The sequence below is a fragment of the Podarcis liolepis genome, assembly GCF_965112155.1.
Source record: "Podarcis liolepis genome assembly, chromosome: 17".
Lineage (NCBI taxonomy): Eukaryota > Metazoa > Chordata > Lepidosauria > Squamata > Lacertidae > Podarcis > Podarcis liolepis.
The window spans coordinates 37882694-37906934 of NC_139571.1; the positions used below are offsets into that span (position 1 = coordinate 37882694).

General features: G+C 46.7%; 1 protein-coding gene across 1 annotated transcript in view; it reads left to right on the forward strand.

Moving 5' to 3' along the window:
- Nucleotides 1-837: 837 nt before the first annotated feature.
- The window catches only part of FBXO10 (F-box protein 10), a 39630-nt gene continuing 16226 nt past the window's right edge, over nucleotides 838-24241 (forward strand). Inside the window, exons 1-5 of the mRNA XM_083481704.1 lie at nucleotides 838-1883; nucleotides 9149-9739; nucleotides 12157-13014; nucleotides 20716-20865; nucleotides 23521-23657. Of these exons, the coding sequence (XP_083337830.1) occupies nucleotides 9155-9739; nucleotides 12157-13014; nucleotides 20716-20865; nucleotides 23521-23657 (1730 nt within the window). The 5' untranslated portion in view covers nucleotides 838-1883; nucleotides 9149-9154. The remainder of the gene's footprint in view (nucleotides 1884-9148; nucleotides 9740-12156; nucleotides 13015-20715; nucleotides 20866-23520; nucleotides 23658-24241) is intronic.

Genomic DNA, 24241 nt, shown 5'->3' on the forward strand with positions numbered 1-24241 from the left:
GGTGCAGGGAACATTGCCTATGATAGCTGAGGCTGATGGGAATTGTAGTCCAAAAACATCTGGAGAACAGGGGAAACATCTGGGGGATGCTGCTTTTATGGTTTTTCGGTGCAACATGACACCTTTTTTGCTTTAATTTGGTTTGGGCTTTTTTTACCCCTGCCAGTGTATATTTTTATTTGTCTCAGATTTATCCTCTTTTGTTTTTTATTGGGCATGCTGTATTTTTATTTATGATTGTGAACCACATTTATGGGCCAGTGAGGGGCTAAAAGGCAAGACAGAAATGTTTTAAATAAAGGGGGTTAAGGAAAACTATCTGCTTGATTACTGCACCAGACAGATCAATTATTATTGTTTATTAAATTTGTATATCTCTTGACATTCTATATGTAGATTATAAGCATCTTACAATATGGATCCACCATAAAAAACCCTTTTTACAATGTCTACACTGAGTTACGTATTTTTATTTATTTACTTGATTGTGGGGGCAGCTGCCCCCTCCCCGGCTACGCCCGTGCATAGCTGTCAACCGTCCCTTATTTGGCGGGAAACTCCCTTATCCCAGCGCCATGTCCCGCTGCTGTCCCTTATTGATGATGTCCCTTAAATTTCCCAGGCTCACCCGGCTGGGGAGGGAAGCAGCGGCTTGGGGTCCTCCGCCAAGAGAGAGAGAGCGCGCGCATGGGCTGCTGCTTCTCCGTCTCTCCCTTTTCCCCCTCAGGGGCGCATCGTGAGGAAACGGGTGGCAGCGAGACTTCCGCCGCGCTGCCAGGGGAAGCCGGAGGAAGAGGAGGGGATGGGGAGGGACGCAGGAGGGTGGCGCTTCAGCGGCTGCAGCGGTGCCGCAACCACCTCATGCTGGGCTGGCGGGCGGCGTGGGCGAGAGTCTCTCTCCCTCCCTCTCTCTCTCTTGGGCGGGGAAGGGCCGATGGAACTCCTCGCTCCAGGACGACGGCAGCCCCGACGTGCTGCTTAGCATCCCCTCCAGCCAGTGCAGCATCTTAATGTAGTGATTTCCCCCTCTGCATTCCTTTCATAACTCTATTTTCATAAATCATTTGTCCATCCATAGTTCAAATTTTTACTACAAGTTTTCTGTCAATCCTACCAATGTATGTAACTCTTTACAATAGCTTTTCCAATAAATTATAAACTTTCCCCATTCTTTATTAAAGAGGTCCTCTTCCTGGTTTCTAATTCTGCCTGGAAGCTTTGCCATCTCGACGTCGTTCATCAGTTTTGTCTGCCCCTCTTCTTTGGTCGGAGTTGTAGACCCTTAGGATCATCTAGTCCAACCCCCTGCAAAACACAGTCAGGGGCAGCCAAAGCAGCCTGGCTCCATCAGTGCCGGATTTCTGTATAAACTAAGCCAAAATCCCTTATTCTGGCTGCTGATCCCTTATTTTTGAGGCTGCTGGTCCCTTATTTTCAAATCTGTAAGTTGACAGCTATGCCTGCCCTATCATGGAAGTGAGTTTTCCCGGGACTGCCCTGTGCACACGTGACGAGCCTGAGCCCCGAGGCTACTTAGAAACAACATCGCGAAAGATACACGCGTGTGCGTGAACGTGGCTGGTCTGCAAAGACACTGGCGACCCCCTTCCTCCAAACCAGGCTCCCCTCTCTTCTCCCCCCTTTGCTGCAGCCGATCTCTCTCCTCCAGGACCCCGGCGACCATGTGATCGCCATGATAGAGATCCCGAGGAAATGCTCTCCTCGTGCGCCTCCCTTCCTTGGGAAGATCTCTATGATCGGCGCGGCCGTGCGCGCCGGAGCCGGGGGAGTGGCTCCGATCCCGGGGTGTTTCCAGCAGCCTCCGGGCTCGGCTCGCTGGCGGAGAGGCGCTTTCTCGCCAGAGACCGGGATGCCGTCATAAGGTAACGAAGCAAAAGAGCAAAACCAGATCGGGAAACTCATGTTTGGCGGTGTGTTTTTTTGTGTGCACTTTCTTAGCTCTGCTAGCAAGCGGGGCCGGGGGGGCGCGCGCGCCCTGCACGGTGCAACCCGCTTCGCTTTTGCAGATCTTCAGGGGCGGCTGCATGCATGGTTTTTCCCCGAGATGTGTTTTTCTGCATGCATAGTTTTTCTTGGTGTGTGTTTTTCTGCATGCATAGGTTTTCTCGGGGCGTGTTTTTCTGCATGCATAGTTGTTGTTTTCTCGGGATGTGTTTTTCCTGCCTGTGCCCACACTTCTTCTCTTGGAGCAAGTCCCCTCGGGACAGCAAACATGGAGCGGGATTGCACAACGCGCTCACAAAACGAGATCTGTGGATGTTGTCCGGATGTGCTTCCGATTTCTGGGTGGTTTTTGGTGATATTTTTGGAGGGGAGGAGGAAGGCGGGATTTCCCCCCTTCACACAATGGCTTTAGACTTGTTGGCTTCGCTCTTTGTGCTCAGAGCTTCAATCCCTATGTTTGAAAACCCGGTGGGCTCCCCACTTTTTTGCGGGGGGCATTAGCAATGTATATGCACAAGTGGTAGATCTGTGCATAGGATGTGCTTTGCAAGACGCACATAGGATGAGCTTGATTAGTATTTATTATTATTATTATTAATAGCACAGGAGATAATAGAAATGCAATTTGCGAGCAGATCTTAGGAACCTAGGTGAAATATACTCTAGTGTGAATTTCATGCTCTTTATTCAGCTCATAGTAGCAATGAATGAAACTTTCCCTAAAACGTCTAGCTATATATACATTATTTACACAATAGGGCCCGCATGATTGGCTAATTCCGGGTTGCTCCTGTAGGCCAATCAGGTTGCAGATCCACCTCCTCCAGAAGCCTGATTGGCTGTTCCTGCAGGCCAATCGGGTCGCTGATTCACTTTCACCTGGAGCTGGATTGGGTGGCTCCTGCGGACCAATCAGACTGCTGCATTCTGGATCCTGTTGTTCTAGGATTCAGCTCAGTACATAACACTAGGAAAATGCTTCATAGTAAACCAGACTAGGGGTCCATCTAACTACAACCTTGGCAGCTGTCCCCCAGCCCTGCCTGGAGATAACAAGGACCGAACTTAGGACCTTGGGACCTTCTGCTCTAGCACTGAGCTGCCAAACCTTTCTTAAAATGTTACGGGAGTTTACCTGCCTTGGAAGAAGTCTGGGTGCTTAACAGTTCCCCTACAACAGGTAGATTATGATCCAGTGGTACATCACCGGGCGTCTTTGGTAGATTGCGGTAGACCCTACTCCCCGAAAAACCTTTGGCTCTCCCCAGATAAGCTCAGCAACTTTGCCTCGCCTAAAAACAGCTCAACAACATTGCCTGTCAATAACAATGGGTAGATTACAGCCGGTATTTTTATAATATGAGTACAGTGGTACATCGGGATACATACGCTTCAGGTTACATACGTTTCAGGTTACACACTCCACTAACTCAGAAACAGTGCTTCAGGTTAAGAACTTTGCTTCAGGATGAGAACAGAAATTGTGCAGCGGCAGCAGGAGGCCCCATTAGCTAAAGTGGTGCTTCAGGTTAAGAACAGTTTCAGGTTAAGAACGGACCTCCGGAACGAATTAAGTACTTAACCCGAGGTACCACTGTAGATCACAGTCTCTTGGGAGTTGGATGTGCCTGCCCTACAGTAAAGGAGCAAGCTAGAGAGAGACCCTGATGTTAAGGAAGTTGATACAAGTTTTAGTTTGCATTGGTAAAACACTTTTCTTTCAACCTTTAGGGGCTCATGCAACTGTGTGGCCTTTGCTTTCCTCTTAGGCTTAATTAGGCTTGCAGTTAACCCTCTTGTTATACTTGCAGTTCAGGATAATGAAAGGGTGGGTTTCATTTTTGCACACAGTGTGTATCCAGCAATCGAAATTTGCCAGGCGCATTTTGCACCTGCCTATTGGCCACATGCAACCGAGTGAAGATGCTCTGGCGTCAGGATGATGCCTGACGTCTCCACCATCTGGAGCGGCATGCCTTCAAGATCCTTGGATTTTTTTCTTTTTAAAGTGGCTACATACAAATTCAATAAAACAGAGAATATAGCACAAAGCAATACATAGTGTCGCAATAGCATTTCCAAAGCAGCTCCAAAAACCAGCCACAATGTATTGATTAAAAACCGGAGGAAACAAAATAGTTTTTCAACTACCTGCCTATATTATACGAAGCAGGTGCCAAATGTCATTTTACATGGATCCTTGAATCTTGACTGTTTTCACACGCTAGCAGCGCACCCTGCAGAATTCTAACCATTACAGTGGTACCTTGCGTTACAAATGCTTCGGGTTACAAACTCCGCTAACCCGGAAGTAATTGCTCCGGGCTGCGAACTTTGCCCCAGGATGAGAACGGAAATCGCGCGCCAGCGGCGTGGCAGCAGCGGGAGGCCCCATTAGCGAAAGCGCGCCTCAGGTTAACAACGGTTTCAGGTTCAGAATGGACCTCCAGAACAAATTAAGTTCGTAACCCGAGGTACCACTGTGTATTTTATCTGCACAATCAGAATTGATTTCAAGCAACCAAAAAGTCGTATTGAAAAAAGCAGCTTTTGAGTCGGTCTGGCCCCAAAATGGCAACTGGACATTCTGTTTTGGCGACTGCAATTCTGATTTAAGGACCCATTTGGCACCTAGTTTATATATCTGAGTTTCTAGCACCAATACAGTGGTACCTCAGGTTACATACGCTTCAGGTTACATACTCCGCTAACCCAGAAATAGTGCTTCAGGTTAAGAACTTTGCTTCAGGATGAGAACAGAAATCGTGCTCCGGCGACATGGCAGCAGCACAGGAGGCTCCATTTGCTAAAGTGGTGCTTCAGGTTAAGTACAGACCTCCGGAGCGAATTAAGTACTTAACCTGAGGTACCACTGTATCTGGAGGGTGAAGTGGAACTTATACCTTGCCTTAATGGTGTTGTATGTGGATCCAGGGAGCTATTGAGCTATGGGGTGCGTTTGAAATACCCCACAAGCCACCACTTTGATTAAAGTGGGACTAATAGCTGCTTTCAGGAGATGGGGGCGACTTCAGTCTAAAAAGCATTGTGGGGGGAGTTAACGCCTCCTTTCCCGGCACTGCCTGCTCCGAGCCAATTTAGCTTCTTTGAGCTTTTTATTTTTCATTTAAAGACATTGAGATGTTCAACAATAGATCTCCTGCGTCATGCGCGGTTTGGCTCTGAATGTGCGTATCAGTGGTGGCCTTGAGGAACTGCTTTTAGCAGAGCTGAAAAACTACAGTATAGCAATTTACCTCCAGATTTAAAAAAATAACAATTTCCCTCCAGTTACAGATAGGTAGCCGTGTTGGTCTGCCATAGTCAAAATAAAAAAAATTCCTTCCAGTAGCACCTTAAAGACTAACTAAGTTAGTTCTTGGTATGAGCTTTCGTGTGCATGCACACTTCTTCAGATACACTGAAACAGAAGTTGCCAGATCCTTCTATATAGTGAGAAGGTGGGGAGGGGTATTACTCAGAAGGGTGGTGGGAATGGGAGATTGGCAGATAGCTGAGATGAGCCTGTTGACGACTTAAAACCATGGAAAGACCTGGTCTGAACAAATACATTGGATTCTTATCTCATTATACATGACTAAGCCATTTCTCACCTTCTCACCCCTTGCCTTTTCCTGTAAGACCTATTACAGTCGTTAAGAGTCGTCAACAGGCTCATCTCAGCTATCTGCCAATCTCCCATTCCCACCACCCTTCTGAGTAATACCCCTCCCCACCTTCTCACTATATAGAAGGATCTGGCAACTTCTGTTTCAGTGTATCTGAAGAAGTGTGCATGCACACGAAAGCTCATACCAAGAACTAACTTAGTTGGTCTTTAAGGTGCTACTGGAAGGAATTTTTTTAATTTCCCTCCAGTGAAGCTAGTGATTCATGTTCTTTTGTTAAGGGACATCCTGAGCCCCCAAAGAGCGGCAAAAACAAGAAGGGGGAAAAAAGGATTCCACTTTAGAGGGTGGGGGTGAGAGTTCCCCCCTGAAAAAATGAAAATGAAGGCTAACGGTCAATGAGATCAGAAGGTGATGGTAAAAGAAAGTACTTGGTAAAATTCGTTTGGCAGTAATGGAAGAGAATGTACACAACAAACTGTCAATAGTGTTAGAAACTTGGTTAGATAATTTAGGCTCCGAATGGCTCCTTAAACTGAGGTTACAGTCACCAAAATGGAATATCTAGTTGCCATTTTTGGGCAAGACGGCTCAAATCACCGGCTGACTGTGATTGATTATCAGTTCAACATCTGGCTAGTTCAAATGACAACCTTGAGCTGGCTTAAGAGCAGGCACCCCTAAACTCGGCCCTCCAGCTGTTTTGGGACTACAACTCCCATCATTCCTAGCTAACAGGACCAGTGGTCTGGGATGATGGGAATTGTAGTGCAGAAACAAGCTGGAGGGCCAGGGTTGGGGATGCCTGGTTAAGAACTTTGAGCACCGAAAGAATAAAAGTCTCTTTATCCAGGGACAGTCCACAAAACCAACATAAACAAGACGGCGGAAGAAGATTGGAAGAAATTTAAGAACTATCTTAAGAAACATTGTAAAATTAATGAGTGTTAAAATGATGCGGCTTTAGAAAGTAAGTGGATTACAGCTGTAAAGATTAAGTTAAAAGAACAATTAGATAAAATTAAGGGTGAGGATTTGCTGAATATTTGAAATTGGAATGCAGAAAGGGGAGGTATGAGGAGGTCGGTGAAGTAAGTTTTAAGAAAATAAGGATTTGAAAGTATACTTGTTTTTTCTTGTTTGTGTTTGTTTGTTTTGTTGTGTTTGATTATATAATTTGTGAAAACTTAATAAATATCTTTTTAAAAACAAAACAAAACCAACATAAACAACAAAGACAAAATCATAGGAGCCAATTAATATATTATCAGAACAAGCAAACAGACAAAACCCCCATCAAGGTACTATATAATAACAAACAGTTATATTTTTATCTGCACAGTCGGAATGAATTTCTGGAACCAAAATGCTTTTCCTGTGCAGCCTGAGCAGCAATAGTCACAATTAAGAAAAAGAGGTTTGAATAGACCAATATGTGGATTGTCACTGGATCAAGTGACTTTTCTTCTGTAAGTTCTCAAAGCTCTTAGACTAGCTCAAGTTTGTAATCTGAACTCGCCGGATGTTTAACTGAGAAAAAATCACAGCCAGTCCATCATTTGAAAAATAAGACTTTAGAGCTGTCTTGCTCAAAAATGGCAACTAGACATTCTGTTTTGGTGACTGTAACCTTGATTTAAGGAGCCATTTTGTGCCTAACACTGCTCCATGGCCTGCAAATGCTCGATTTTCTTGTGCTTTCTTGTTGAGATTTGCAACTTGTCTTACAAGGTAAATAACGTGAACTACGGAAGGGCTATTTTGAGGCTGCCGAGCTGCCGCTGTGGCAACAGCGGAACAGATACAAGTTCTAAAAGGTGCCTGGTTTTTAAAAGGGATTCTTTCCCTATATCCCCTCTTTTGTTCCGGATACGTTACAATTTTTCATTGTAAAAGAAAAAAAAATGCCAGTATTTTCCCAGAAAATGGAGAGCACTGGCAGGTGCTGATAGGAGCTGTGATCCAAAACACCTGGAAGGCAACAGGTTGAGGGTATAACATTGCCCGGTTTGCAGATGCATATAGATCACTCGATTTCTGAAAAGTGTTGTTTTTGTGGGGATGTGAAATGATATGAACATAGGCATTTCTCTTGGAGGCAGAATTTGAGGGGCTGGCTTATTACAGGTGACAAAGCCCTAATGTGCTGAGGTTGGACACACATAAAAGCATCCAGATGTTTTGGAAGTTGCAGTCCAAATCATTCTAGAGGATAGCAGGTTGCTGATGGTTGCTTTTAGAAATTGCATTCCCTCGTGTGAGGGAGAAGAAAAAAGGGGGCTTGTTGGTCTCAGGTGCAATAGGTCGGTCGGTTTGAGCGTTGGACTAGCTGATCCTCATAGTCCATTTCAGCTCTAAAATTCTCTGCTTCTCTTTCTAAAAATCTTTTTTATTGATTTTTCACAGAAAAACTTTACAGGTTTTGACACAGACCATAAATTGCTTTAGCCATAGACTTCCCGCCCTGCCCCCCTTTCCCATGGTTTCCATATTTACCCTTTAAAGCTGCAAATTTCACGTATAATATTCATTACAGCCATTTTAACCTATTTATCTTAATACAGTGGAACCTCAGTTTCCGAGTGTCTCAGAAACCGAATGATTTGGAAGCCAAATGCCGAAAACCTGGAAGTAATTGTTTCTGTATTCGAACGCGCCTCAGAAGTTGAATGGATCCCGCTGTGTGTTTTTCCATTTTTTCAATGGATTTTGCCACCTATTGTTTTTCGAATGTTTTGGAAGTTGAAAGGTCTTCCGGAACAGATTACGTTCGAAAACCGACGTTCCACTGTAATTAATACTGATGCTTGTATTTCAAATGGTGCTCACGTTTTCATCTCGCTATAATAGTTCTTTAAATACGCGATAAAAAGTTTCCAGTTCTCAATGGTTATTATTTTTTGTTATTTTGGCCTCTAATCATTACTGTTAATCTTGCCAGTTCCACCTACTGCATCGTTTTCAAAAACCATTTACAGTTCTTTGATTCTCTTTTTTTTAAATAAATATTTATTAAAGTTTTCACAGTATTACATAATGAAAAAGAAAAAAGAAAAAATAGGAAATAAAAAAACCAGTTAAAAATAATTCCATCTTTACATCACTTATCTTTCATTTACTTGTTTCCCGGACCTCCTCATACCTCCCTTTTTTGTATTCCAGTTCAATTTATTAGTTCAGCAATTCCTTTCCCTCCTTATTATCCTGATCTTTAATCTTAATATATTATAACATTAAATTTTTACTATTAAAAATCCAATTTTCCCATATTCTTTTAAACCATTACAACTAGAAACCACTTAACTTCAATCCAACATCATTCTAACATTCCTTAATTTTGCAATATTTCTGTAAATAGTCTTTAAATTTCCTCCAATCTTCTTCCACCGACTCTTCTCCCTGGTCTCGGATTCTGCCAGTCATTTCCGCAATACAGTTCTTTGATTCTCTGGTCCCCATCCTTCATACAACCTTTGAAAGGAAGGGGCGGAAAGAGATGAACATCTCCTCTTAAGTCTAGAGAGTAATGAGTCTTTGTGCCTTGCCGTTCCCAGGTGACGATGGAAATCAGTGGCTTGCCACTGGAGTTGTGGCGCCTGATATTGTCCTACTTGCGCCTTCCGGACCTTGGCCGCTGCAGCTTGGTGTGTAGAGCGTGGTATGAGCTCATCCTCAGCCTGGACAACACCCGGTGGAGGCAGCTTTGCTTGGGCTGCATCGAGTGCCGGCACCCAAATTGGCCCAACCAGCCCGACGTGGAGCCCTGGTCGTGGAGGGAAGCCTTCAAGCAGCATTACCTCGCTTCGAAAACCTGGACCAAGAACAGCCAGGACCTCGAATCCTCCAACTGCTTCTACCTGTTCAGAAGGAAGAAGGACCGGCGCGTCCTTTGCGTGGGTCCCGGCTGCGAGTTCGAAAACCTCCGGAGCGCCTTGGTTTCGGCGTGTGTTTATGACCGGATCGTCCTGTTGCCCGGAGTGTACGAAGAGCAGGGCGAAGTCTTCCTTAAGGTCCCTGTGGAAATTATGGGGAGGGGCAAACTCGGAGACGTGGCTCTCCTGGTGAGCTTCGACCAGCACTGTCCAACCGTGAGGTTATGCAATTTGGTCTTCATGCCAGCCTGGTTCACGCCCATCATATATAAGGTGAGTGTGAATGGGTCAGTAAGGCTCTCCAGATATCGTTGGACTACAACGCCCATCATCCTGATGACTGGGGCTGATGGGACTTGAAGTCCAACACCTGGAGCTACCACCACCTTGTCTACCACTTACCGTATTTTTCGCTCTGTAGGACGCACTTTTTTCCTTCCAAAAATTAAGGGGAAATGTTTGTGCATCCTATGGAGCGAATGCAGGCTCCTTGGCTTCAGCGATAGCAACGCGAAGCCTCCAAAGCGCTGAGGGAGCGCTCCCTCTGCGCTCCGGAGGCTTCGCGTTGCTTTCGCTGAAGCCTGGAGAGCGAGAGGGGTCGGTGCACACCAACCCCTCTCGTTCTCCAGGCTTCAGGTATAGCCGCCTGAAGCCTTTGGACCGCAGCGGGACCTCGCACTGCGCTCCAAAGGCTTTGGGTTCCATTTGCTGAAGCCAGGAGAGCAGCGCCCCTTCAGCCAAGCGGGAGGAGAAATGGAAGGGGCTCTGTTTCTCCTGCTGCTTCGCTGAAGGGGCGCTGAGCAGAGAGGGGGAGATTTTTTTTTTCCTTGTTCTCTCCCTCTAAAACACGGTGCGTCCTATAGAGCGAAAAATACGGTACCTTTGTGGATCAAGCAGGGAACTCGGCACCAGTAAGAATAACAGAATGGGCAATGGATGGATCTGAACCAAGCGACGCAGTCCAGTGAAGGTTCTCTTGCTCAGGTTGTAGCACATTGAACAAGAGCTTCGCGAGAGCATGATGGTTTCTGTTTCGGGCATGAAAATGTCAGATCGGTCCTGCAGCAGGGGTAGGGTGGGATCATGCCTCAGTCATAGGTTTCTGCTCCCCCCCCCAGGACAGGTAGAAGACCAAGAGTAAACTGGGAGGTCCTGTGCTTACGACTATTGCTTTTAAAAATGTGTTTTTATTAAAAGGTGTACAAAGGTACACACAGGTTCTCAGTTTTCAGATCATAGAGTCCTTTGTACAGAGACATTACTGTTGTAGGCCGTATGGGGCTGGGGGGTGAGGGAAGTGGGGAGAGAGGGGAGGAAAAAGAAGTGTGTGGGGGAGACAGTAAAGATCCATTATTTATTTGGTTTTTCAAATTAGAGTTTTACAATCACATATCCAGCATACAACATAAAAACAAGATTCCAAAGAATTTCCCAGACTTCCCTCCTCCCCTTGGCAGGTCCTATTGTTAATCATTTCCTCCTGCATCTTTTATAATAATCCAAATCTTTTACATCTCCCATTATATCCAAAATTCGCCATTAAACTACAAGTGTTATTCCAATCCTACTAACAATTTTGTTTACAATGGTTTTTAAGGTAAATTATAAATTTCCCCATGTTTCATTCTTTTACGTAGTCTACGAGCAGAAGTTTTGTTTTGGCAACACTTGAGTAGGTATCTTTATTTTTTGCTGGCGGTGCAAGAGATCAGGAAGCCCAGGACATGGCCGGTTGTAGCCGGTGGGTTGCAGTGTGTTTTGTTTGTGTGTGTGTGATGGGAATGGAACCGTATCAAATTAGCCATATCGATTTGTGTGCTGTTGGGGGATCGGTCATTGTCTTGTTGGCCTATATATGTAATAAAGGGGAGCCACACCAGGGTGAAGGCGTCTTCCTTCGTTTGTCCCCATACTCGTTTCCATTGGTTAGCTACCTTTCTAGTAGAGCAGCTTCCCATGCAGTCTCCCTTGGGTTCGTTTGGTAATCTTCTTGGTGTCTGTTGTGAAATTGTTTTGTGACTGTGAAATAGTAGTACAGTGGTACCTCAGGTTAAGTACTTAATTCGTTCCGGAGGTCCGTACTTAACCTGAAACTGTTCTTAACCTGAAGCACCACTTTAGCTAAGGGGGCCTCCTGCTGCTGCCACGCCACCAGAGCACGATTTCTGTTCTTATCCTGAAGCAAAGTTCTTAACCCGAAGCACTATTTCTGGGTTAGCGGAGTCTGTAACCTGAAGTGTATGTAACCTGAAGTGTATGTAACCTGAGGTACCACTGCACAGTCATACCTCAGGTTACAGACACTGCAGGTTGCGTGTTTTTGGGATACGGATGCGCCGAAACCCGGAAGTACCGGAATGGGTTACTTCAAGGTTTCGGGACTCACGTATGCACAGAAGCGCTAAATTGCGCTTTGCACATGCACAGAAGTGCTGAATCATAAGCTGCGCGTGCGCAGACACGGCGCTGCGGGTTGCGAACGTGCCTCCCGCATGGATCCCGTTCGCAACCCGAGTGTCCACTGTAGTATTAATAATAATGATAATGATAATAATTCTATGTCACCTATCTGTCAGGGTTGCCCCAGCCACTTGGGCGGCTTCCAACAAAATATGAAAACCCCAATAAAACATCAGCCATTAAAAACTTCCCTGAACATATATTGATCTGGTGTCATTCTTTTCCTCTAGACAAACTCGGGCCACGTCCAGTTTGACAACTGCAACTTTGAGAACGGACAGCTTCAAATCCATGCCCCGGGCACTTGCCAAGTTAAATTCTGCACTTTCAACCAGTCCACCATCAATTTCCACAGCGTAGCCATCTGCCTGCTGGAAAACTGTGAGTTTGTGGGCAGTGAAAACGCCTCGGTGACTGTGGATGGCTGCCCATCTGTGGACAGGAACTGGGCCTGTAAGCACTTGAGCACATTGGCCAAATCCTGCTCTGCTTTGCTACAGACGCCGGAGCCACAGACACATTGCAGCGCATCGAAGCTAGAGAGCCGGGGGCCTCTGGTGACGAGCGTACGGACCTGTGAAATTGTGGTGGGTGGGGACCCTGGCAACACGCTGCCTGCTTCGCACCCTCCAGCAATGCCGAAGAAAGGGTGCGAGAAAGGGAGCGATGTCGCTGGGCATCTCCAGGGGGCCAACAAGGAGGAGGCCGCGACAATGGAGACGGATTCTAGCGACAGCGAGCTGAGCATGAGCAGCGAGAATGAGGAGGACGACGAGTCGATGTGCCGGCTGCCTTACCAGGCGCATAGCCTGAGTCACATGCTGGCCAAAGTGATTGACGGCAGGCCACAGGCCGACGGCTTGGCGGCGCTTCCGAGCGACTACGAGCTGAAAACTCTGCAGCAGGAGCTTCAGAAAGACAAGGAGGCGCAGTCTCTTGCCAACGCCATGCAAGGATGCCTCGTTCGGAAGTGTCTCTTCAGGGATGGGAAAGGCGGCATCTTTGTTTGCTCCCAGGGGCAAGCGAGAGTGGAAGGGAGCATCTTCCGGGACTTGACCTATGCTGTGCGATGCATACAAAACAGTAAGGTGCCGTACAAGACGAGGAGCAAAATCTTGCATGCCTGGGTTAAGTCGGCGGTAGTGTTCGGTCGGTTTGGGATTTCCTTTTATAGGCAAACGTTTTATCACAACCTTGAGCTTCACGCCTCTTAATAGTTGGGCATGTCGGCCTCCTAATTTATATCGCAATTTGGAATAATTGATGCCTGCCATTCCTCCCTAAGGAGATCAAAGCGTTGTGTGATGGAAACAGGAGAACACCGCAGAATACAGTCATACCTCGGGTTGAATATGCTTCGAGTTGAGCGTGTTCGAGTTGCGCTCCGCGGCAACCCGGAAGTAACTGAGCACGTTACTTCCAGGTTTCGCCGCATGCGCAAACGCTCAAAATGACGTCACATGCATGCGCAGAAGCGGCGAAAACGACACGCGCGTGCGCAGATGTGCCGTCACTAGTTACGTTTACCTCTGGATGCGAATGGGGCTCCGGAACGGATCCCGTTCGTATCTAGAGGTACCACTGCATAAGAAACATGGTAGAAAGCAGTAAAGCAGCAGCAGTAAGCTAAGATTAAATAAAGGACCGATTAAATAGGAAAGTTTTCACCCAAACAGAGGCAGCAAAGAAGCCAAAAAGAAGAGTTTGGATTTGATATCCCGCTTTATCACTACCCTAAGGAGTGATAAGCCAAATGGAGGTTGAATTGTAGAGTTGGAAGGGACCACAAGAAGCATCTAGTCTAACCCCCTGTTACTCAGGAATCTTTCGTCCAACTGGAGCAACCCAGTCAGTTGGGCATGGTACAGATAATAAAATAATAATAATTATTATTATCATAACGTGGGACTCAAACCCACAACCCTGAGATGAAGAGTCTCATTCTCTACCGACTGAGCTATCCCTCATCAGTCTACTTTAAAACAAGTAGGCCAGTAATTCTGCCATCTGTATAAATTATACAGATTAAGATAATTCACATGAGTATTTATTATTTTTCTCACCTGAATTCTTCAACACTGTTTTTGCTCATTTTTTTGTATACTTCTACTAGTTATGGAAGGGACACGGGTGGTGCTGTGGGTTAAACCACAGAGCCTAGGACTTGCCGTTCAGAAGGTCGGTGGTTCAAATCCCCGCGATGGGGTCAGCTCCCGTTACTTGGTCCCTGCTCCTGCCAACCTAGCAGTTCGAAAGCACACCAGAGTGCAAGTAGATAAATAGGTACCACTCCGGCGGGAAGGTAAACGGCGTTTCCGTGCGCTGCTCTGGTTCGCCAGAAGCGGCTTAGTCATGCTGGCCACATGACCCGGAAGCTGTACACCGGCTCCCTCGGCCAATAAAGCGAGATGAGCGCCGCAACCTCAGAGTCGGCCACGACTGGACCTAATGGTCAGGGGTCCCTTTACCTTACTAGTTATGGAGAATGGCAAATACCAGGATATTTGAAAGGTATTGAAACACCAAACCTACGACCTGTAAACGATGCCTTATGAGGATCGGCTAAGGGAGCTGGGCATGTTTAGCCTGGAGAAGAGGAGGTTAACGGCTGATATGATAGCTATGTTCAAATATATAAAAGGATGTCACATAGAGGAGGGAGAAAGGTTGTTTTCTGCTGCTCCAGAGAAGCGGACACGGAGCAATGGATCCAAACTACAAGAAAGAAGATTCCACCCAAACATTAGGAAGAACTTCCTGACAGTAAGAGCTGTTCGACAGTGGAATTTGCTGCCAAGGAGTGTGGTGGAGTCTCCTACTTTGGAGGTCTTTAAGCAGAGTCTTGACAACCATATGTCAGGAGTGCTCTGATGGTGTTTCCTGCTTGGCAGGGGGTTGGACTCGATGGCCCTTGTCGTCTCTTCCAACTCTATGATTCTATGACCATTGAAAAACTTCGCCAGCCTCTCTCCTGGTTTCAAGTCACCAGGCGTTCATTGCCTGTACACCTGCCGGCATATCATCATATCCATAAGGTTTCTTGCTTTCTTTAAAACGAAGCAGTAGCAATGAAAAACAGAAAACAGGAGTTTGTAGGGAAAATAATTTGTGATTTCCCCACACTTAGCTTTCAAAGCATACCTAAAGCTTGCCTGCCTTTTTTGCCAGCCCCCAAACCAGAAAGCTCATTTGAGCACTTGTTTGAGGGGTGCATTTAGTTGCGGAGGCCTGGCCAAAGAGCTGATTTCACCCAGCCACCCTCCTTGAAGTCAGAGATCAAAATATGGAGAGATTCTATTTTCAGAATCTGGTGAGGTAAATGTATGAATGTATGTCCCCACTGCCCTGATTTGAAATTCGTTGGTCTATCAGTACGGCCTTCACCATTCTTGAACTCAGGAGTGTGTGTCTGAATGAGCTTTCGCAAACCTGGACCCACCCCCAGATGCTGGCAGTTCAAAACATCTGGAGGGCTCCAGGTTGCTGAAGGTGGGTCATTCCTCAGAGAAGGGGGCTCTGGGGAGAAAGGCAGAGCTGCGGGAGTCCTCCCTGGTTGCCATTTCCACGCCGAAGAATTCAGAGGTCTAGCCAAGGTAGTTTTGAAAGGGCTTGGGAGATGTTATGTGAATTGTAATACACAATTTATGGTGCCTGCAACCATTTATGACTAGGTCTTAAATCCTGCGCGTATCTCTTCAAGAATCTGGCAAGCGTGCTTCTGCTCCTTGCTTAGCAACCTTTAAAAAGGAAGCCTTTTGTGTAGGGAGCTGCTGAGATTTTAGGATCCTAATTATTCGGAGACAGTGGCTAGGATATTGGCAGCTCCTGGGTACGGAAAAAAGAAACTGGGCCACGTTAATTGCTTATGCTGCACCCTTCATCCATGAATGCTTTGCTGCAGGGCTGGCTGACTGACCTTTTTGGGGGGGGACTGAGGGCCACATTTGACCTCTGCCAAGCATCTGAGGGCCACAGGGGATGTGGCCATCCACACACTTGCACACGCATTTTTCCATGCGCGCGCACACACATACAGGATTCCTTCCTTATTTAATTGTGACAAGGAGGAGGGGGTTGTTGACCCATCCCCAATCCGATGACTGGCGAGGGGGCCATTTGCATCCCTGTCAGGGTGCTGGGCTGGGCAGACACCCATCTCCCCCCCCCCACCTTCTTTCTGCCGCTTCCAAAACAGTAGAACTGTTTCCTTGGAATCCGTTCCCCCAGGGGGACAGCGGCTGGGGGTCTGCCGCTTTTTACAACAAAGGTGTTGAGTCGTACCTTGATGGCTGACAAATTTATGGTGGCATAAGTTTTTTTGGACCACAGTCCTCTTCATTAAATGCATGAATTGTTATCCTCAGTTGCAGATATACCCGTGGGTTGTGTTTTCATCTTGGGGTGCGCCTGTTACAAGCAGTGAATTCAGAGGGAAACAAAATTCAGGAAATATAGTGATGATTGCATCATTAATACCAGCAATTCTCGAAACAGTAGTAGACGATGCAGTGATCCTGGCATCAGTCAGCCAAGTAATGCATGCAGCGTGGTGAAAACCTGTTGTCCTGATTCAGTCCAGAACTGATGGCATTGAATTTCTTGATGAATTCAGGGGTTCCATATCACAGTCTCCCTTGGAAGGTTGCTTCTTCAACTATTAAGGATAGCACTTCATGCATCTCAGCTGGTCAGAGCGTGGTGGTGCTAACGCCAAGGTTGCAGGTTCGATCCCTGTATAGGGAAGCTGCATATTCCTACATCGGACTCCCTCAGAGTCCTTCCCAATTCTACAACACTGATTCTGTCTGATGCCATGTGATGTACAGCGGTACCTCGGGTTAAGTACTTAATTCATTCCGGAGGTCCTTTCTTAACCTCAAGCTGTTCTTAACCTGAAGCACCACTTTGGCTAATGGAGCCTCCTGCTGTCGCCGCGCCGCCGGAGCATGATTTCTCATCTTGAAGCAAAGTTCTTAACCTGAAGCATTATTTCTGGGTTAGTGGAGTCTGTAACCTGAAGCGTATGTAACCTGAAGCGTCTGTAACCCGAGGTACCACTATAGTCAACAGTACAGTGGTACCTCGGGTTACATACGCTTCAGGTTACAGACTCCGCTAACCCAGAAATATTACCTCGGGTTAAGAACTTTGCTTCAGGATAAGAACAAAAATCACACGGCGGCAGCAGCGGGAGGCCCCATTAGCTAAAGTGGTGCTTCAGGTTGAGAAAAGTTTCAGGTTAAGAACAGACCTCCAGAACGAATTAAGTTCTTAATCCGAGGTACCACATTAGTTTATACCAGCGCTAGCCAGTGTGATGCCTTCCAGCTCTTTTGGGCTACAGCACCCATCAGCCTAAGCCAGCATAGTTAATGGTGGGAGTTGCAGTCTGCAACATTGGCTACTTCCAGCTTACGCCATAACGGGTTTGTAAGCCTTAAGGTATCACAGGAGTCTTTGTCGATGTTGCTGCACCAGCCTCAACATGATGCCTCTTCTGGGAACATGGAAATGGAGGGATGGTCTCCGCAGATTGTGGAGGACGGCGTAAGCATTCTCTGTCTCTCCCCTGGATTTGCTCCTTTGCAATAACAGCATCGAGAAGTGCAGAAGTAAAACCGGGAGATGTCAATTGTCAGTGCAGGACTCCTGCGTTCTGCGCGTTCGGCTTAGCTGATGAGTGAAACATTAAGTGGGGGTTTGTGTGCCGTTCGTTACGCAGCTATTGTTCCCGGGTGAAATGCTCTGCAATTACACCTGCATTTTTCTGAGCAGCGTTCAGCCTGCCGTTCCAAGCCAGCAATTTGCTGCTCGTTTGTTTCACAGAGGAGGAAGGGAGGAGGGGAAGCAGAGGGAAGTTTTTTTTCTTGGCTTTTAAGAACAGAACTTTGAACAGAAGCAGAGGCTTTTTTTCTTAAAGGAATGTGTACTTTTTAAGATGGAATCCCATTTGTTTTGATTCCTAGTCCACTACATTCCCAAAACCTAGAAGGGCACTGAGAAACGACTCTGTATCTCATTAATTCTCATTACACTGTGAAGTGCAGTTTAAGTTGCAGGAGTGAAGTTACAGGGAACCAGGCAGAGGGCCTTCTTGGTAGTGGCACCCACCCTGTGGAACGCCCTCCCATCAGATGTCAAAGAGAAAAATAACTACCAAACTTTTAGAAGACATCTGAAGGCAGCCCTGTTTAGGGAAGTTTTTAATGTTTAATAGGTTATTGTATTTTAGTGTTTTGTTGGAAGCCGCCCAGAGTGGCTGGGGGGACCCAGCCAGATGGATGGGCGGGGTATAAATAAATAAATTTATTATTATTATTATTATTATTATTATTATTATTATTATTATTATTATTTATTTGACAAGAGCTGCATGTTGGATCGCCCTGCTCTAGTGGAAGCCGGTGTAAGGATGCCCATTAGGGATTTCCTTCCCCTCCCAAATTTGGCACGAACCCCCAAAAACTGCACAGATGGAGGAGAGGGGAGATCATTCAGTCAGCGGGAATGCTTGTGTTGATGGACCGATCGCATCAGTGCGATGTGGAATTCCACCCAAAGTCTCCGTTCAACCATACAGGACAATATGTCACGATATACCTAATAAAAATATTTTCATATTCAGGACGTACGATTACATGGAGAGTGGCTTGCGAATCGGTAGCTAGATTACCGGCTGCCTGGCTCTCACCAAACAGTTGTTGCAGGCCAGTAACTTGTGTGGCATTGCTTACGAGGCTGACCTTGGCGTCCGTCTCCTCCACCCCTGGCCCGGCTGAATGATTCCGTAAGTCCCCGAGGTGGATCCGTCCCGGTCAGAAATTAAGAGAGCTGTAAACACCTGTCATCCTATTAACTGTTATGGGGATAACCACAGTATTTTCTGTTAATGCGTCGGAGAGCCGAGCTTAGTATTCTAATCGGAGCTTGACCTCCATGCCAGGTCAATGGTGAGTGACTAATAAGGAGAGGAGCACAGCCATCTCCCCCCCCCCCCGGCTCCAGCATTTTAATTAACGGATTGGGGGGCGAGCCACCTTTTCAAATGAGCAAATAAAGGCGGCGTAATTTAATTATAATCTTTGATACGCGGCGCTTACCAAGGCGAGGATATTGCAATTTGTAGATTTATTCCTTTACGCTTGTCAGACATGGGTTTAAAGGTTTATTCGACTGGAATGGAATTAGGCAGCGCGGTACGCATGAATATCTAAACCACTTACATGCGCAAATAAAACAATGGCGGGATTGAAAGCGTCTTCTCACTTTTCACTTTCGCCAGCCTGCGTAGATTGTGCTTCGTGTGTGTGTGTGTGTGTGTGTGCTTTCAGTCTCCTCTTGCTCTGTAAACCAGGAACTTCAAAACTGTGTGTGGTGGGACTGCTGGCATACTGTGAGTTCAAAGTGTTCCCGCACCGAGGAGGCGGCCTGCCGCTTCTCTGCATGATTTACTGCTCTCGTCTTGCTTCCTTCTGCACAGCTTTCGTTCTGCCGTTCTTAATGCACATAAGGTATTCACCTGGGAGGAGCGCACCACCTGTATGTTTTCTACTCAGTCACTGTTCTGAAAACAGCGATGCGGAGCGGAAAATTTTCTGGAATATTTTCCAGTGCTTTGTCCTTCCACAGAGAACGTTCCACTTCCTAAGTTCATATGTAAGAATGAATGGGTGTCAGCTTTTAATAAATATTGGCGAGCTTGGCAGTTTCAGCATTTTCCTAAATGCAAGTTCAGTGGTACCTCAGTTTAAGTACTTAATTCGTTCCGGAGGTCCGTTCTTAACCTGAAACTGTTCTTAACCTGAAGCACCACTTTAGCTAATGGGGCCTCCTGCTGCCGCTGCGCCGCCGGAGCACGATTTCTGCTCTCATCCTGAAGCAAAGTTCTTAACCTGAGGTACTATTTCTGGGTTAGTGGAGTCTGTAACCTAAAGTGTATGTAACCTGAAGCATATGTAACCCGAGGTAGCACTGTAAAACAAATGGGCTTAATTTAGATCCCTCTCTAGGGCAGTGGTAACCAACATTGTGCCCTGTGGCTGTCATTGGATTCCATCTCCGATCATCCATAACCAAGAATGGTAATTGATCGGTGATGATGGGATCTGTAGTCCAACAAACTCTGAATGGCACCACATTGGCCATCCCTGCTCTACGGCATCGGAACAATTTCTGAATCAAATTATTCCATGCAAATTACTCTAACCTGCATAAGACTTTTTAAACAGTGCATTATCAGCAAGGTTGAACAACAAAAAAACACCCAGCTTATGCTCCCCCACCCTTTTCAGAGTTTTGGCCAAAGCATATGATTTCTCCCAGAGTCTTTTCCCCGAGAACTCCTCCCCATAACTATCTGGGATATTTTTCCAACTCAACATTTCCTCCCTGCGAGAAGTGAAGCTACAGGGAACCAAGCAGAGGGCCTTCTCGGTAGTGGCGCCCGCCCTGTGGAACACCCTCCCATCAGATGTCAAGGAAATAAACAACTATCTGACTTTTAGAAGACATCTAAAAGAGAGCTGGGATGCTCTCCCTCATTTCCCCTCGAGGCACAAGTGGTAGGGATGGCTGGATAGCGTCAAAGGAGAATAGGGACTTCCCTAAGGCCATCAAAGCAATTTGAGGCAGAGACAAGATTCAAATTAGGGACTTCTTGTGTCACAGCTCAAGTCTTGACCCTGTTTTGTTTGACCATCTCAGTCTGCCAAACGCTGATGTCTGTTCACTCGTAGCAAGCTGCTCCTCCGCCTTTATCTAGAAAAGCATTTGCCTTTTCTTTCCTTTAGATCGTCATGCTGAAGAATGACATTCACCACTGCAAGACCTCCGGGATATTTCTGCGCCTCGGGGCTGGAGGCTTGATTGCAGAAAACAACATCCATTCCAACTGCGAAGCCGGCGTGGACATTCGGAAGGGAGCCAACCCTCTGATCCTGGTATTGACCCTTGTGTGCTCGGGTTTTTACCCAAAGAGCTTGACGCAACAAACCTGGGATTCGCCTAACACAAATGTTTGGTGAATGTGGGCATTCGTAAGAGAGTAGCAGCAGGCGGGAGGCAGGTGCTTATCCCTCTCCCTTCAAGTCTCCCTCCCCAGGGCACTTTTCCTCCTAGCGGTAGTCTTAAGCTGGAAAAAGGGCCTGGCTGGGAAGGGAAGGAGCCTGGGGGCAGAGGTTGCATGGAGGGGTGTAAAGCCAAGCAGTCACACCCTTAAACACTTCTCCCCAGTGTATGCCTCCCCCAATTCACATTATGCTGCAGCCAGAGCTGGGAATCCCATGTTTGGTGCATAACGTGACAGCTGCTTTTGATCTAAGGCAGCGGTTCTCAACCTGTGGGTCCCCAGATGTTGTTGGACTACAACTCCCATCATCCCTGAGCTCTGGCCTTGCTAGCTAGGCGTGATGGGAGTTGTAGTTCAACAAAATCTGGGGACCCACAGGTTGAGAAAGGCTGATCTACGGCTATTTGTTTTATCCTCAAATTCTTCCTATGTTTGCATGAAAAACCTGTAGCTTTCAGCTACTCCCTGCAGTAAGTTTTAGGTTATCCCCATGCCATGCTAAAGATGTTGGAACTCCGTCATGATCAAGCAGCTTTCATTGCCGTCCAAGAGCCCAAACAAGTTATTAATTAGTTATTAGTTATTAATTAGTTGTTATTAGTTATTAATTAGTTATTATTGGGATGTGGGTGGCGCTGTGGGTTAAACCACAGAGCCTAGGACTTGCCAATCAGAAGGTCGGCGGTTTGAATCCCCGCGACAGGGTGAGCTCTCATTGCTCGGTCCCTGCTCCTGCCAACCTAGCAGTTCGAAAGCACAAAGTGCAAGTAGATAAATAGGTACCGCTCCGGCGGGAAGGTAAACAGCATTTCCGTGCGCTGCTCTGGTTCGGCAGAAGCGGCTTAGTCATGCTGGCCACATGCCCTGGAAGCTGTATGTCAGCTCCCTCAGCCAATAAAGCGAGATGAGTGCTGCAGTCCCAGAGTCAGTCACGACTGGACCTAATGGTCAGGGGTCCCTTTACCTTTAATTAGTTATTATTAGGGACGTTTTTGATGTTTGAGGTTTCAGCATGTTTTAAATATTCTGTTGGAATCCACCCAGAGTGGCTAGGGAAACCCAGCCGGATAGGCGGGGTATAAAGAATAAATTATTATTATTATTTGGGTTGTGTTCTGTCCCCACTACTGTAGAGCTTTTCCTTGTGTTGTGCAAGAGGGAGGCGCCATTAGTGAGAGGCTCTGTCCTTGCACAATGCAAGCAGGTTTGCTGATGGACAGCAGCCTTCCTTTAAGGAGGAGCAAGCAATTCAATTGAATCAGCTGCCCAAGACAAGGGCTGGAGGGACTGGAGACACTTCCCATTTATTCTGACCTGTCGGTGCAAGGAGGTTTCCTTGCCTGATGTGGTTCATTCCCATGCATTCTTTCTTCACCCTTCTTTGGGTAGAAAACAGAGCGGACCAAACCTTTTCCTGTCCATTGTGGTCCTGATTCCTCACAATACAGTGGCATGGGATGATAGGTTGGTGACGTTTAATGGCTACTTCAGATGTCTGCCTGTATTTATAAAAAGCATTTATCCCATCCTCAGTCAAACTGTTCTCAGGACAGCGTCAAAGAACCCATTTAAAGCAATACCGTAATTCCACCAGGAAAACAGAAAGCTAGCAAAAGAACAAATAATCTTAGAACACTGAGTAGCTGATTTCTGTTATTACATAGCGGAGTGGTAATTCATAAATGCCTGAGAAAATTGCCGTGTCTTAACCTGGTTTCCAAATTGAGCTGGCATTGGTGCTAGGCAGGCCTCAGAGGGGAGGGTGTTCTGAAATTGGGTGCCCCCTGGGGAAACACCTCTGAATAAATGGGGGACGTGTAGAAAATTGAGGAGACCCAGCAAGATGGTCTCCGACTTGTGTTTGGAATTTTAGCTGGCTCACTCAGCCCCAAAATCGGATCTAGATATGTAACATTGGCCTGTGGATGCCATTATTCTCTCTGCCCGAGGAGCTAGGGTTGCTAACTGACCAGCAAAGGAAGAAGAAACCCTGCCTGGCCAACTCCTGTGCCTTTTTAATAGCAGTTTAATCTGCAGAAATCAGTAGGTGAGGCTTTTTACACAGCAAGAAACCCAAACAACATCACTTGCTAATGACTGCATATTAAAAGCCACAGCTGAGACACAACTGAGAAGCTGCTAAGAGCTGGTTGATCCAATAAGCCTTTACCCTCTCCTTTATTCCAGTCCAGCAAAATTGGGAATTGGTGGATGAGATTATGTATTTGTCTGAGTAACGGGGCCAAGGTAGGATGGGAGCCCTTTGATTTCCATATCGAGTGGCTGCTATGGAGGCAGAAGGCTTAGTCGCAGCCGAAATGCCAGGCCTTCTCCAAGGAGACACAAAATTGGGCTCTTCCACTCGAAAACAAACCACTTCCAGCTTTGAAAGAGCAGGGCGCTTTTGTCCGGAGGCTTGCTGACCTTTCTGCTATTGTACTGAGTCCTTGACTTTTCTGTGGCTGATCTCCCTCTCTTGCTTTCTATTTTTCATTCCTCTTGTGCTTGTGGATAAATCAAACGGCAGTGTAATAGGATCCACGGCGGCCTTCGCTCCGGCATTGTTGTCCTTGGCAACGGGAAAGGCATCATCCGTAGCAATCAAATATATGGAAATAAAGAGGCTGGCATTTACATCCTGTATAACGGCAACCCTCTGGTGAGGTAAGTTATTCAACAGCAGCATTTCTTGCCGTTTTTTTGGATGTCGGTTTGAAACAATACACCCACACATCCTCCATGCAGCTAAAGAGCAGGGAAGTTTATTATTATTATTAAGAACACTGACAGGGAGATGAAGTCTTTAGGCCAATGTACCTGCGCGGGCGGCGCTGTGGGTTAAACCACAGAGCCTAGGACTTGCCGATCAGAAGGTTGGCGGTTCAAATCCCCGCGACGGGGTGAGCTCCCGTTGCTCGGTCCCTGCTCCTGCCAACCTAGCAGTTCAAAAGCACGTCAAAGTGCAAGTAGATAAATAGGTACCACTCCGGCGGGAAGGTAAACAGCGTTTACGTGCGCTGCTCTGGTTTGCCAGAAGTGGCTTAGTCGTTCTGGCCACATGACCCGGAAGCTGTACGCCGGCTCCCTCGGCCTATAAAGTGAGATGAGCACTGCAACCCCAGAGTCAGCCACGACTGGACCAAATGGTCAGGGGTCCCTTTACCTTTACCTTTACCTGCGTCTTTGCTTTGACAAAGGTCAGCACCAACACTTTGAATTGTGCTTGGAAACGTACTGGGAGTCAATGT